Below are 15,438 nucleotides of genomic sequence, written 5' to 3' on the forward strand. Positions count from 1 at the left end.
CTGTGGGTGTCTAGTGGGACAGATTGTTCCACATCCAAACCCAGCACTGTTGTGCTAGCACAAGAAAATGAATTACTCACACTGACGCATGCCACAGTGCAACTGAGTTTTTTTTTTTTTATTGCACATTCATACTTGAAATCCAGTATTTGGTAGCAGAAGTAAAAAAAATAAAAATAAAAGCCAACATAGTGCAACATGACAGAAAGCAGCAACAGAAACAAATCCCAACTGTAAAATGCTTTGTTTCCTTCATTCTAATGCATAAAGTCATCTTGAACATTATACATGATTGTAAAGTGGTATATATAATTTAACTGGCCTGGGCCGTGCTTGATATTTATGTACATGATCTCAATCAAACACATAAGTGACAGCAACTCCGTGTTTTATAAGTGCATCAGTGACCACTGTTATAATCCACACATATAATCTGTTGTCAGGGTCCCTCATCATTAACATATAGCCAGTAGAACAAACAGCGAGAGCAGCATCTTTATGGAGCTTTTAGTTCCTGGTGGTGTAAAAGGAAAAGAAATATAAGTGAGAGATAAGGGAAGCCAGAAAAAGCATTACCCAAAAATCTATGAATCTTCCCTGTGATGGGCTGCAGGTAACAGTTTTCTAGAAATGCATATGTTTGATCTTTGAAAAAGGGAACACTAAATGTAACACCCGCCTTATCAACATTTACGCTTAGTCAAAAATTCCTTAGCAGCACTGCATCAACAGTGCCACAAGGACACCTGACGCAAATTACTGTTTTGCTATACCCAATACAAACAGAGCAAAGACAGATAAACTTTAAAAACATTCCCCATCAGTTACACAACAGTACTGAGGAAATGCTTTGTCCTGCAGTACTTGTGACCAATGGTGTGCCGCAGAGGAGAGATGAATGGTATGCTGTGGTAGTAACCACACCAAATAAAAAAGACCACTGCTCTTGAAGAAATATTCCAGTGTTTATGCATGTTTGGTTACTGAAAAGCATGCCTCCAAACATTTTGTATGTAATTCCAGGCACAGGATACGGAATCAGGAATATATTCAGACACATAATACATAAAAAAAAAAATCTACAATGTTTAAAAGTATAAATAACAACCCAGTGTGTTAAAGTGTATTTTTGTGACAATGACATCATAGTTATTGTAATGCAATGCAGTCCTTTGAAACAGTAATAGTGACATAATACAAAAGTTGTTAAAGAAATTCAATACTCTGTGTGAAATTTATTTTTCAATCATGTATCCTACAAAATTAAGTTGCATTACTTTTAGGCTCTATTTGATATAAAGTTAAGGTGACAGAATACTGAAATCTTCCACCCAGTGACGCCCAGTAACAATTTTTACGTGAAAAAAACAGATCTTACCATGCGAGGAGTTTTCTGGAACTGAAAAAAACAAACAAGCGAAATGTTAAACTCATTTCTAATTAATAGGTGACAGTGTATTAACATGAGAGACTGCCCCGCAGATCCTTTACACTGACCAACCTTTGATGGTGAAAGTGGTCTCCATGCCAGCATGGATATGGTCAGTCACATGACAGTGGAGCAACCATGTGCCTGGGTTTCCAGCCACCATCTCCACAGTCTGGAAGGTCCCAGGGAACAGATCAAAGACGTCTGCACGGTGCACAAGGTCCGTCTGACACACATAAGAGTGGTGCAAAAAAGGGGGAACAGCGAAGAGGAAATATAAATGGAGATATGATTCTTTCGGTGCGAAAGAAAGAATGGTCTTCCCGCTGCGAGTGACCACTAACAAAGCACAAACAAACCTTGTAAGTAAAGGTCTCTGCATGAAAGTGAACAGTGTGCATGTCTATTTCGTTGCCCATTCCGATGAGATACCAGTCAACTTTCTGGCCCTGAGTCATCTCCAATCCATGGAGGTTCCCATATAGCTTCCCATTGATCCCTGCAGCAGACACATTCACACACAGAATCAGAGACATGGTGCACAAGAGAAACAGGAAATGTGAAAGCAAACACACTTCAGCACACTCATCAAAAGCAAGCTGAGGAATACAGGTCTGATTTTGTATCCAGTACAGGACTTTATTGAATTTAACCTCATTTCTACTGTGTGATAAAGAGAAGTGGAATGCCCCTGCTTCCTGCTGGATCAACTTTAGATGATGTACATTGATGTTTGTGGGCTGAATTTGGGGATTTGCTTGTTATTATGCGTTATATGTAATTTATTTTATCTCATATAATTTGCATTTGAAACTTTTTGTGTTGTTTAACTCTCCTCAGAATTTTATTGGCACTTCTACACTGTGCCCTAACTTTACCCAGATTTGCCTATTTTATGATACAGCCAGGGGTTAAAGTGGGCCAGAAGAGGAATCCAGCAAAGATCCAAAACATCATTCAAGCACCGTCATTTAATGAGTAAGTAGACAGGTTAATGCATGTTACTACTGGATGAGTTTATTTTTCACGAGCTGCAGGCTGGCATGCCTTTCAGTGGCAGCATGGAGATACTTCCTCAGTAACAAGAAAATAATCCCTACGATGCCTTCATGGTACAGATATAAATTTGCAGTTGCCGAACTTAAGCATCTAGCTGCAGAAGAGGAGTGAGCATAAACGGAGTAACGTCAGGTCATTTCAGATGTAACTTTTCAAACAGCTCAACAGACACGAAATAAACTGTTTCTTTCACAAAATGTGTCTCTGACTAAACACCAGATTTAAATATTGATTAATTCCATCTTAAATCAACACAAGCCTGCTTGATCTCTGATCTGCTCGAGTTCCAATTTGCCTAAAAATTTTATGGGCGAAAGTTTGAACATGTATAATGAGTGCTGTAGCTGTAGCTTCATATACCAAATGCCTTTCAAGATCATTTTTTAAAAAATGGTCAGTCGACCTGCTTTTTGCACGTTGAACATTGTTACGGCCCTGGGCCGGCTGTGTACTGTTGTTGTGCTCTGTCTTTAAGACTCCACAGGTCCTTCCCGATTGGAGACCAATCAGCCGCCGCCAGCTCTCCAATCGGGAAGGACCTGTGGAGTCTTAAAGACAGAGCACGACAACAGTACACAGCCGGCCCAGGGCCGTAACAAAGATATTCATGTGTGAACATGAATATCTCAAAAACTGTTTAATATAAAAGCATTCAAAAGTTCTTCCACAAAAGTAAAACTATTTTAGACAGTCCTGTCCAAACAGAACGGAGTTTCCAGATGGTGCTGTAGTTATAAGTTAGAAATTAATTTTGTTAAATTTGTGCATATTTTCTATTTTCGAGATCTGGGTCATTCCATTTCAAATCATCAAGTTTTTTTTGAATATTTTCTGCTCAACCATCTCTGATTTGCTGTCCTGATTCATTGTGGTGGCAACAAAAACGATTACATTTATACTAGGTTACATCAAGATCAACAGACATCAATTTATGTTTATCTTCTCTGGATATAATAGGTGAATATGTTTACTAAATCTAAAGTTTAATTCTTTGGCCAATAGGTTGTTTTTCTTTCTGTGGCCCCGTTCACTCTTCTTACCGTGCATCTTGTTACTCTCCTCAAACTCTTCATCTGGAGTGAAGTTCTCAGGGTTGAGACCAAGGTACGTTCTGATGTTGTCTCCCAAATACCAGGACTTGTTTTCATCATGCACCATAAAGAGCAGTGCAAACTCCCTCTCCACGTCACTCCTCTCCCTATCGGGACCCTCCCCACGCTTCAGAGTCCCAGGCCTGCATATCACCAGAGGCCCCAGAAGGCCGCTGTACAGATCCTGAACATAAACAAACACCTTATCAGAATAAAATCTAATACTTCAACTCCTGCTTAAATATTCTAGTTGCCCTGTAAATGATGTGCTTCTATTTTTACCATAACAAAGTCAACAGTGGAGTAGTAGATATAAGAGATACAGTTAGGATCCGTGACTCCTGGACCAGAGCTTTCAGGAACATCCCAAGTTACTTCAATAAAGTTGCCTGAAGGTTCAGAGAACATAAAAAGCATGAATCCTACTGCTTCTTTAAAAAGCCAGCATTTTTTATGCCCGTTTAAAAATTCATTTCTCACCGGGTTTGACAGGAATGTGTCCACCGCTGGCCCTAACGCCATGTGTGGTTATTGAGTATGGTCGGGTGGCATTGTTCTTGAATATAATCACGATCTGCTCTCCTACTTCTGCTTTGATTATTGGCCCTACAGGAGAAAATAAAACTCGTGTCATCTTCATTCTTCTCTTAGTAAAAACAACATAAAGAACTGTTAAGCTTACCTAGAATTTCCAAATGCTGCTGGTTGGGCTGCCTTTTCTTCTGAACACTGAAGGTGTCATCAGTATATTCTCTATACACCACCTTCTTATAGCGTGAGCCAATTCTGTTCTTTCCTTTTCCCACAAATATGCTGCCTGGACTGGGAGACAAGTAGCAATTTGCTTCTATTAACAAACAGTAATAAGTTATGGCATGAATTACAGGTTGTGGCTTCAACAATGAAACGTATCATCCTGCAATTATCTCACTCACACACCTGTCCTTTGGTGTGCTATGGTGTTTCTCCAGCTCCCAGTCTCTCTTAGGTGAATAGTCCCACTCTATTTCCTCAGCACTGATGAAATATCGCACAGTCTTGTTCAGCTTTGTGTATTTGTGATTTACTTTTTTTCCTGGGCACTCATTAACTTTATACCACTGCCTCATGCCACCTGAGTAGTGGTCTATTACTGTGCAGCTCACCTCATACACACCTGTTTGGAGAAACAACAAACAAGAAAAGGTTAAGGACTTGGACACATTCATGTGCCTTAAAAACAGGGCCCCATGTGAAAAAGGCAAACTTAATAACTGATTGTGTTGCTCTTCGCAGAATGAACTGCAATCAAATGTTTGCAATAACTGACAATAAGTCTCTCACATCACTGTGCAGGAATTTCAGCTCACTCTTCTTAGCAGAAGATTTTTAATTCAGCTACATCGGACGGTTTTCAAGCATGAACAGTATGTTTAAGGTCAAGTCAAAGCATCTCGACCTGATTTAAGTCACTTAATTGGTCACTTCAACTTGCTGGTGTGTTTTGGATTGCCGCATAAGTCGAGTGAGCTTGAGCTCAGGGGAACGGACTGATGGCCGGGCATTGCCCTTGTGGATTTTTGGTAGAGAGCAGAATTCACGTTTCCATGGTTCAGTTATGACAAGACGCCCAGGTCTGGAAGTAGAAAAGCAGCTCCAGACCATCGCACTACCAAGAGCATATTTGACTGTTGGTGTGAAGTCATTTTTTTCTCATTAGTCCACAGAATACTTTCCCCAAAGTCTTTGGGATGATCAGGATGTTTTCTGACAAATGTGAAATGTGTGACATCCTGGAAAAGCCATCGAGGACTAACGCCTGGAGTAATTTTGGTCTCGCCAGACACAGTTTTCGGAAGGTTCCCCACTGTTCCAGGTTTTCTCTCACAGTGGTTCACGAGAATACTAAAGACTTTATATTTACATTGCTTTATAACCTGTTCCAGACCGACAGACCTCAATGATTTTGTCTCTCAGCTTTTTTCTTTACATTGGGGCCTTAAGTGTTACTTTTTGAGATCTTTTAGCCTACTTCACTTGTGCAGACAGGTTCTGTGTACGTGATTCCTTGATTCAACAGGTCTTGCAGTAATGAGGCCTGAGTGTAACATGTGAAAATGAACTAAGCTTTAACTCAGGGATAATTACTTTCTACACAGGGCTATAGGTTTGGATAACTTTTCTCAATCAATTAATGAAATCATCATTGAAAAAACTGAAATATTATATTTACTCGAGTTATTATTTATTTATTTATTTATTTATTTATTTTACTAATTATTAAAATATGTTTGATGAAATGCAAAAAAATAAGGAACCAGGAAGGGGGGAAAGTACTTTTTCATGGCATGGTAGATATAAACGCACAGAGTACAAAAAACCTTTGATTTCATGTTCATTTCAAATGGCACCTAGCTCATGTTTCCTGTCAGTTTGACTGCATGTATTTTGAGTCAAGCTGAAGAAAAGCATGTGACAAAAAAATGCAATAATAAACTGTCAGTGATTACCACTGCAGGAAAAAAGATGTTGTTTGCACCTTTTTTGCAAAGCTTAGCTTCCTTGGGGTTTTCCTTGTTTTGCAAATGTCTGCGCAATATGAGCAAACAGATGCTGTATATTTTGTGAATCTAGATCTTTGCTTTGTTTTTTTTTGATGAGTGAAATTCTAATATTCTATTTTTATGATACATACCACTATTTAGATCTATAGTGCTAACTTAGCTACCTATCCATACTCCCCTTTTTCACTGCAGGAACAACCATATAGCATTTTATATATATATATATATATATATATAAATGTATATGTGTGTGTGTACAAAAAAAAATCCTAAAATTGACAAGAGCTGAGTTAAGTAACACGTTTCCTAAAGGTGAATGTCTAGTGTGGAACAAAGTAAATGGCATAGCTAAACATCATTCATTGTGGCATTTCCCTTTAGCAGAACTCAGATAAGAGCCTCAAACATACATAAGGACAATGTGAACCAGGTTCTCTGGATAATTTCCTGTTTGTACTGTATAAGCATTAGTGCATGCATCACAGGAGGCATTCACACAAACTTATGTAAACATGTTTATAGAGGATAACTTTAACTGCCAAACAAAATCTGAATGACAGATTATGTGTGTGGGAAAAGATGAAGTGTGTTGTTTTTGTCAGTGTGTGTGTGTGTGTGTGTGTGTGTGTGTGTGTGTGTGTGTGTGTGTGTGTGTGTGTGTGTGAGACTAACCAGGAGTGTCAGGCTTCATGTCAACAGCTACAGTTGTGTGAGGGAAAAGGTTGAGAGTGTCCCGGGTTGTGCTTTGTTTGTTGAAAGTGTTTCCCTCAAAATACACGCCATGGATGTCCACCTCTGTACCTAACCCAAAGGTGTACCACCTGACTTTGTCCCCTGAACACATCTCCAGTCCAAGAAGGTTCCCATACATGCGCCCATTTACAGCTGAAATGAAAAGGAAGATATAAAAATATGAAAAAAATACAAAGACACACCTGAACCGGGTCTCAAATATAACAAAATCTGAGTTACAATCAACGCTGATTCAATAGCTTTTCAGATAAATAGGTAAGGTAAGATCTATTCAGCTGATTCACCAAACAGACTGATTACCATGCATCATGTTGCTCTCCTGAAAGTCCTCGTGCTCTTGATTAGTCTCATTGCTGCCAAACTTCTCAATGTTCTCATCTAAATACCAGCTCATGTTTTCATCCATGACAGAAAAAAGAAGGAAGAACTCCTTATCTACATCCTTCTGTTAGACAATAGAGACAAAATTACAGAATCAGTAAGGCTCTTAAAGTGCTGCTAATTTGATTTTAAGGTAACATCACACAGAATTTAAAAAGCACTTAAAAATTACACTTAAAATTTTCATAATAAATCATTTTGTCCTTATCTTAGCTATCTTGTATTATTAAAGTTCTAATAAATTTGATAATCCCCAGCAGCTTGTCAAACAAAAGGCAAGTGCTATTTTGATTTTAGCTATTTAAAAGTGTATACAATCAGAGGTTCCTTAAGGTTTTTTTTTTTTTTTTTTAACATGAGAACGTGTCTGAATACATAACCAAAGCAGCACCTGTCTGCCGTCGTCCCCAAGCGCTCCTCTCTTGCATACAAGAAGAGGTCCAACTAGTCCAGAATTGGTGTCTTTGGCAGGATCGGTGGCAGAGTAGTAGAGATAAGGGATGCAGGAAGAATCAGATGATGATGGGCCTTCCAGGACCTGCCAGGTGTAAGTAAAGTTCTCACCTGGACCAACATGGGAGCCTGGCTTTTCAACACCTGCAGTGTTGCAGACAAAGAAGTACAAACAATTTGGTTTACTATAACTTGCTGTCAGTACAGACAGCAGTCAAAAGGCACTGTGATTCTCTTTTCACTATGCTTAACACCTTAATATAATATCATATGTATTAGTCAAACAATGTGCACTTTGAGCATGAACAAGTTCATTTACAGCTTTTATTTCTTACTTTGTGTGATTAATTACCTTTTTAAATTTGTAGAGATATACTCATTTATTTCTTTGCAGTAACTCTTTTTAAAGTATCAGTAATGCAAATGTATGCTTTGGTCAGTCTGAACAGTTAGTCATTAGTTTCAGCTTGTGTTTTTAGAGAATAAGTAGCGTCCCCTAAGAATTACAGGATATCCCAGCTCCTTGACTTGCTGAGTTAACTGTGCCAGTATTATTTGCGTTTGTATCGTTGCTTCCTCACCATCTTCATAACTGCTTCCCTGGAAGTGTTTATCATAATGAAGGCCATGAGGCTGGATGCTGTAGTTTCTATCAGCCTTATTGAGGAATGTCACTCTGAGAGTGTCACCCTCCTCTGCCCTCAGGACTGGACCTGTAAGAATAGAAAAGGAACACTGTAATCAGATAAGAGATCTTGAGACTTAGTGAACTTGATGAATTTGGTGAATTGTTTCAGGAAACATATAACAAAAGAGAAAAGGTTACTTTTATTCAGAACATGGTGAAAAAAGGGAGTACTTACCCAATAGTCCTAAATGTCCAAGATCAGCTGATTTCTCAGTAGTGAAAGTATCATCTGTGTACTCTTTGTATATCACTTTTATGTATTGACCACCGAGCCTTCCATCATCTCTGCCAAAAAACACATCTGATGGACTACAAAAGAAAGAGATGGGATAGTTGGAGGAAGAAAATGAAGCAAAAACTGTAAATGTGGGTTGTAGTAAATATGTGACCTAGATGTAAAAGCGATGAGAAATGTCTTACTTGGACCTTAGTTACTTACTTAGAACGAAAACTGGTGTCAGATCAGCAATAAATACCAGATAATAACAGATGGGTTGCTGCATGATCATCTAGACTGTTGAATCTTCACAAGCTACTCCCAAACTTGAGAATTCTATTATCTGATGTGAAATCTTTGAAAGTCTGCCACCTGCCCGCACCTTTACACACAACTCTGACTCTCTATTAAAAGATTTCCTTTTGTCACCAAGGAGCTGTCACTACATTTCAACTCTCCATGCAAGTTATGAAAGATGACGTGCTTTTCAGTGCATAAATAAGTGTAAAAATTGATTACATATAAATTGTTTTGATACTTTCAAACTTTATTACAAGGTTTTAAACTTTTTTTTTACTTGTTGCACACAGAATCACATTGTTCACCTGCATTACCGTCATGCTCCACCTGGGGGCTGTGACCCATGCTCTGGAATTGGTCGCTCAAACCAGACCACACAACATGAATGAGCATCACATGTACTGTATAATCAGCCCCTTCTAGGGGGTATGCACACAGAAAGTCAAGCCCCATTTTAGAGTTAGGAGTACTGACAGAGATAGAGATACAAGATCAACCCATAAAGGTATCTTGAGTGTGTTTTGGGGAAACCTGGCATGAAACTATGTTGGTTTGACTGATGGTGTGTTTGGTTTAAGTCTCTTCTTGAGTTTTTTGGGCTAAATAATAAATCAACTTTTATTTTGAGGTACATGTAAACCATTATTTAGACTATCTTGATGCATGCTCAATCATCCAGGTAAGCAAATCCCCAAAAGTTTATTCTGTTCATCTGGATGTAGCGTTGTCCAGAGAACAGAATAAACCTTTGGGGCATTATTTAGACTGCATTTTGCAATATGTTGCTCACCTATCTGCTTCAGTAAGGGATACGTTGCTGATCAAATCCCTTCCTGAGGGAGCATAGTTCCACATGACTTTCTCTGCCGCCAGGTAGTAATTCCTTACAACTCCACCTGTCAGCATGGATCCGGTCTCATTGTTACACGACCTCACTTCATAAAAGACCTGCATCCCAGCTGGAACAGCACACACACACACACACACACACACACCGTAATTTAGATAAGTAAAAACTCACTGAGATGTAGACCTTTGAGCAGGTCTCCAGGCTACAGTAACTGTCTATAAAACGATAAAAACATTCCAGAGTTCATTTTAAATGTTTAACTTGCTTATCTTTTAGGAAATTGGGTTTACTCTCAAAATCTGAGCAGATCTACAACATATAAAGCTGTCAGTTGTGTGATTTGCAGCCTAAATAGGTTTATAAAACGGTAATGTTACTTTTTTTTCAAAGGGTCAGGAACAAGAGAGAGCCATTATAAAAGGCACAGCCTTATAAAAAGTATTCTTCACAAGAATTAGCGGTAGTCGTTGTATGACTCTCTCAATGTTATGTTCACTAGATTTTGAGCAGCCTGAAAATAATAACAAATGATAAAATGTCTGCTCATACCCTTCAGCTTTTAAATTCAGCTGAGTTCTAGAAAGAGTTTTACAAGTCCAGGCAGGCTCAGAGTAGAAATCTAAATCTCATCTCTGCTGTGGGAATGCTCAGGCTTTGACAAAACAGCAGCACCCCCATGAAAAGGGTATTTCCTTTGTCAGCAAAGTGCTGTAGCAGAAGGTCAAAGGTGACACATAGGTTAAAGGTCAAGCATCCTACCCTGCAAGTGGTCATTAACCTGGCAGGCCAGCAGCCACTTTCCATTTGCTTTTGGGACCATCTCGGCTGTTGCGAATGTGGCTGGGAACAGGCTAAGGACGTCAGTGCGGTGACCACGGTCCAGCAGGGTATTCCCATGGAAAAATGCAGAATGAATATCTACCTCATTACCCATCCCAAACAAATGCCAGGCTACTGCGCGGTGCTGACATAACTCGATTCCAGGCAGGTTACCAAACATGTAGCCATTAATAGCTGTCACACAGAGAAAAACACACACAATCAGAGGACAATGAGACATTTAGCCATCAAAAACCTCTCCTACAGCCTTTGTTGTCAGAATTAGAAATGTGAAGTGAATTCACCATGAACACATTTTAAACTATATGATGCAGATTGCTGAGTTGCATCAGCTGGTTTGGCCCGACTGAATGTGTGCAGTTAGTTCAGTATTAAATGATCCTAAAAAGACTTTAAATATCTATCTCTCACCGTGCATAAGGTTGGACTCTTTAAAGTCTGGGTCTTCTGGGTCAACTGTTTCTGGATCAAAACATGTCTGAATGTTGTTTTTCAAGTACCAACTCATGTTTTCGTCCACCACACTGAACATTAAGAAAACATCCTGGTCGACATCACTGCGGGCGGACTTTACGGCAGAGTCTCCCTCGGCTGCATTTAGTTCATTAGTCTCCTTCAAGGCTCCTGCACTCAAAGAAAAGGAGCATGCGTAATCTTTGTTTCCTTCTGGTGTCCCACTGTGTGCGATTTTCACGGCAATCCTTCGTTGGCAGTTTTTCAAGTAAAGCAATTTTTTTATGTTATTTTTACAAAGGCTGTTTCTGAATGAGACTACTGGCTTAGGATGTAGAAATACATTTGATTTAACATACAACTTGTGCATACAGAAAGCTGGATACAGCAGGCAAAACACTGTATGAAACACACCAAACATACAATCAAATATATTTGCCAAATATATTTGTACCTTTCTTGCATGTGAGTAACGCCCCAATAAGTCCTGAGGAGATGTCCCTGGGGGCGTCAATATGAGAGTGGTAGACCCAGGTCAAGCAGTTGGCATCATCATCTGTGGGGCCAAACTCAGGTTTGACCTCCCAGCGGTAAGTATAGCTGCCTCCTGGAGGGACACAGTCATCTTTCTTCAACTTGCTTGATGTCCCGTCTGGATAGAGTGCACCTGGTACACGAAGGGAAAATGTTTGCAAAGACATCACTCTGTTCAGAAAGCAGCCAAGCAGAGATATTATAGTTTATAGTCTCAATAAGAATTTTGTAGAAAATATTAAAAAAAGATTTACAAGGATGTTATTTAAAGCAGGTTTCAAAAGTCAAGGTAGTATTCATTTTCTTTGTTGTTTTTTTTCTACTTTCTGGTAAGCCTTTAGTTTCTATGGCAGTGTGTTTGAAAACAAAGCATAAATGAGAAGTCACGAGAACACTGATCTTTGATACAGTGTGAATATCGGGACAAGGTTTAACAAATTAACTGCTTTCTCAGTTCTCAGTATCTTAATGTGCTGACACCACTGACATGTGATCTCATTATCTTTCTGCTCAAGTTCCAGTTTAAGCAAAAAGATGCCACTTAACGTTCCTCATGTTTAATAAAATTGCTGATTTTAAACCATGACACAAAGTACCATTCTCTATTTTAAGTAGGAAAGGACTGCAGCTGTAGTCTCAATTTCCACAAGGCTCTCAAGTGTACTCCGGCAGGATTTCCCCTTCACATGATTGGGGTGGGGGTGGGTGGTGTACGAGCTTCTTGCATAGCAGAGAGCTGTAAAGTTCAGAAAACCTAAGAGACATATCTTTATAAAACATCTGCCATAGCAGTCACTCATTTTCTGGAATTGTGATGTGCCACTTTTTCTTCTGTTTCTAGGAGAACAGTACCACGCCTTCTTGGAACTTCATAAACAATGTTAGCTGTTTCATGTAACTTCAAGCCCTTTTGGATTTTTAAAAAGTTATATTATTCAGTTCTTATTACAAATTTTGAACACAGCAACAATCGGTATCATTCAGTATGAATAAATGACACTTTGTAACCCTCACTGACAGCACTTTGTTCTTGTAGGTGTGCCTCTGTGTGCAAAAGCACCATGAATTTTTCTGTCTATATCCAGTAGTATGGAACATTTTACCTTCTGTATCCTTCTCATAGAAAACCCCATGGGGATGCATAGAGTAGTTCCTGGTTGCAAAGTTCTTTAAGTGGACAACAATAGTTTCATCAACCTCAGCACGCAGTATGGGTCCCAGGAAGCCCAGCCAATCAGGTCGAGGAGACAGGCGACTGTATGAAGCATCTGTATACTCTTTGAACACAGCTTTCTTGTAAATACTTCCAATTCGATGGGGCCCTCCCTGTAGGAATATTGATGCATGCCTGAGAAAGTTTGAAAAGGAAACAACAAGAATGTGAGACACACACAGTGGAGCGATTATACAGAATTCCGAGAGTGTGTAGGAGACAGACAAGAAAAATACTTTTTTTTCTTCTTGCATTTGTATTTGTTAGGGTCAACGTCAAGTTCCACGCTGCAACACCAACTTTCAATCAAACTTGTACAAATATAGCAAAAGTAAGTGCATTGCCTTTCTAGGTTTTCACAAAAGGCTATGATAGATCTTTTAGTTTATACAATTTTGATTATTGTCTAACGGCTAGAATTTCATTGTAGACCAAACAAGAACTAGATCTTACCTGGTGTAAGAATAGATGTAAAGCCACTGAACAAATTGCATGTGGTTGCAGGTCTTTAACAATTAGACATATCATTATTTTAATAACATGTTTTGGGGAGCTAATAACAGGTTGTTGAAACTGTAGCTGATGCACTTTTGGAAGTAAGATTATCTTAAATAGATTCTCAAATGATTTTGACTGAAAACCTTGATGCCTGTCTGATTACCGCTGTTTCAGTCAGAACCCGAACAAAGCAAAATAGTGCTAACATTGCTCCAACACTGCTTATTCGTTTCCCCTTCTCTGTCTTATAATACGACATATGGCTTTATTAATCTAATGCCATGCAAACGCATTGCAAGTTGATTTGACGCAATTCCACATTTTAAATGATGGGATACAAATGGCAGGAAGAAACATCTTAAAGCTTCTTGTGAATTCAGTTTGCCATGAAATGGGAGTGAAAAGACAATATGATATCTAACAAAGATAAACATGCCCTGCAGTGATTAAACAGCTTGAGCTTGAGACAGTTTAAGTACAGCCTGTACACTTTGAGAACGTTATTAGCATGTCCAGAGGTTCAGTTAAATTTAGGAATGCCATGTATTGTGTAAGAATGAAGCAATTTCCTTATGCTTCACAATTATTTATTTCTCTGACAGGAAGGACAAAATTGTCTCAATCATTGCGCAACACCCATGAGCATTCCTTCATTTCATGAAAAATGTGCAAATGTGTCCAGTCTAATGTCCTCTTTTTTAATATAAGAAAGGGATTTTTGATTATTAGGTATTGGTTCCTGAACTATAACAGCAGAAACACAGACAAATGTTGTGAGTTGTCAATGCTTACATGTGATGTAAGTACAAGCCGCATTAACAGTATTATTTTATATGTTTTTTTTTCTAGAAATTGAAAACTGTGAAATGCAAGGGTCACACAGTCTCATTGTCACATCTCTCATTAAATTCCTAACCATGGTGTGATGCAAATGCTTCTGTCAGACAGGATCTCTGTGCCTCCTTTTTGGTGATTGGCTGCACATAAAGACACATGGCAGATAGATACACAGTAAAGGAAGCCTCTAATCTAATGAGAGGAGACAGTAATTCGCTGTTAGTCATTGTCATCTTTCCTGCACATCCGTTAGACTGCCAGCAAAGCACACAAAGTCTAGACACTGTCACACCCCGAGCACGCGACATAACCCACAAGTTTTGCACTAAAACTTTTTTGTATCTCTAAACTGTCTTTTCTTTCGCGGTCTATTTTTTATTCCCACATGAGTTATAATGACTTTCTACTCGTGAGTGATCTTAGACATTATATATAAAGGCGCTAAAAATAAAAATGAATATTTACAAGCAATTAGTGCCGCCACTATCTGAGCATACTTTTCCGAATGTCAACTCACTCATCGTCTTCGATGTCTTTCCCGTTAAGCAGGTTTTTTCCACTTGGTGCGTAATCCCAGAAGTCCTCAATGATCCCCACATAATAAACTCTCTCCCTGCCGCGCTCCCCGCTCGCGCCCAATGAAAGAAGAAAAATCAGCAAACAAGTTGCAAACAACCCCAAAGTCCGTGCCATATTCAGCTGATCGCAGTCTAAAATGCTGGCCAAAGTGATCAGCGGGTTTTGCTGGTACAGGAACAAGTGGTAACCTTCTTTCACTCTTCCATGTGAGTGCGAATGTCCGTCTGGACCGCAGCGCTTACGAAACTCAAAGCAAAACAGTCAGGCTATTCAGCCAGAGGCTACGCCTCCAGTAGTATCTGATGTGCAGGGATAAGAACCAGTAAGTATTCCCAAGTCAATTATTTCTTTCTGGATTTAATTGAAGCGGTCTGCTGGGAAATTAGGTTAGTTAGATCCACTACGCAAAAGAGGCAGTGCCAAGCACTGTCTCTAATTTGACTTTTCAGCTTCACAAAAAGCACTTTTGATGTGTGTTTACAGTTTTATTTGTTTATATTTGATCCTACAGTAGACTGATGAAATAGCAGCCCACAAAGAACTCAATTTTTTTTTTTACCTTATCTTCCTTTAACGGTTCTAGGTGTTGCCACCAGTGGCGGTTCCAGAATTTTTAAACATAGGGCGGCACAGTGAGGGGCCAAGAACAATGGAGGAGAGCCCAGAGGAAATAAGAATTTTTCATGAATGTCAGTGTAGAAAATATTGGGCATGATTTTA

At 39.1% G+C, this 15,438-nt stretch overlaps 1 protein-coding gene across 1 annotated transcript; it reads right to left on the bottom strand.

Moving 5' to 3' along the window:
• Positions 1–92: 92 nt before the first annotated feature.
• On the bottom strand, positions 93–14,973 carry LOC120734360 (ferroxidase HEPHL1). Its single transcript, XM_040033138.1, has 20 exons — positions 14,657–14,973; positions 12,695–12,939; positions 11,512–11,724; positions 11,016–11,228; positions 10,524–10,778; positions 9,705–9,873; positions 8,573–8,706; positions 8,291–8,422; positions 7,648–7,853; positions 7,176–7,320; positions 6,795–7,007; positions 4,519–4,735; positions 4,262–4,401; positions 4,060–4,185; positions 3,862–3,968; positions 3,529–3,763; positions 1,789–1,928; positions 1,502–1,655; positions 1,379–1,399; positions 93–514 (listed from the first exon to the last, which is right to left on the bottom strand). Exons 1-20 carry the CDS (start codon positions 14,830–14,832, stop codon positions 456–458), a joined length of 3,300 nt encoding a protein of 1,099 aa, XP_039889072.1. The 5' UTR covers positions 14,833–14,973; the 3' UTR covers positions 93–455.
• Between the last annotated feature and the right edge of the window lie 465 nt (positions 14,974–15,438).

This window comes from Simochromis diagramma, unplaced genomic scaffold, assembly GCF_900408965.1.
Source record: "Simochromis diagramma unplaced genomic scaffold, fSimDia1.1 OVJJ01000216.1, whole genome shotgun sequence".
In the NCBI taxonomy this organism is placed as follows: Eukaryota; Metazoa; Chordata; class Actinopteri; order Cichliformes; family Cichlidae; genus Simochromis; species Simochromis diagramma.

Coding starts and splice junctions, on each gene's coding strand:
- LOC120734360 (XM_040033138.1), bottom strand. CDS start 14,832: ATGGCACGGACTTTGGGGTTGTTTGCAACTTGTTTGCTGATTTTTCTT. Junction 4,402..4,518: donor CATAGCACACCAAAGGACAG/GTGTGTGAGTGA, acceptor CTTGTCTCCCAG/TCCAGGCAGCATATTTGTGG. Junction 4,186..4,261: donor GCAGCATTTGGAAATTCTAG/GTAAGCTTAACA, acceptor TTTCTCCTGTAG/GGCCAATAATCAAAGCAGAA.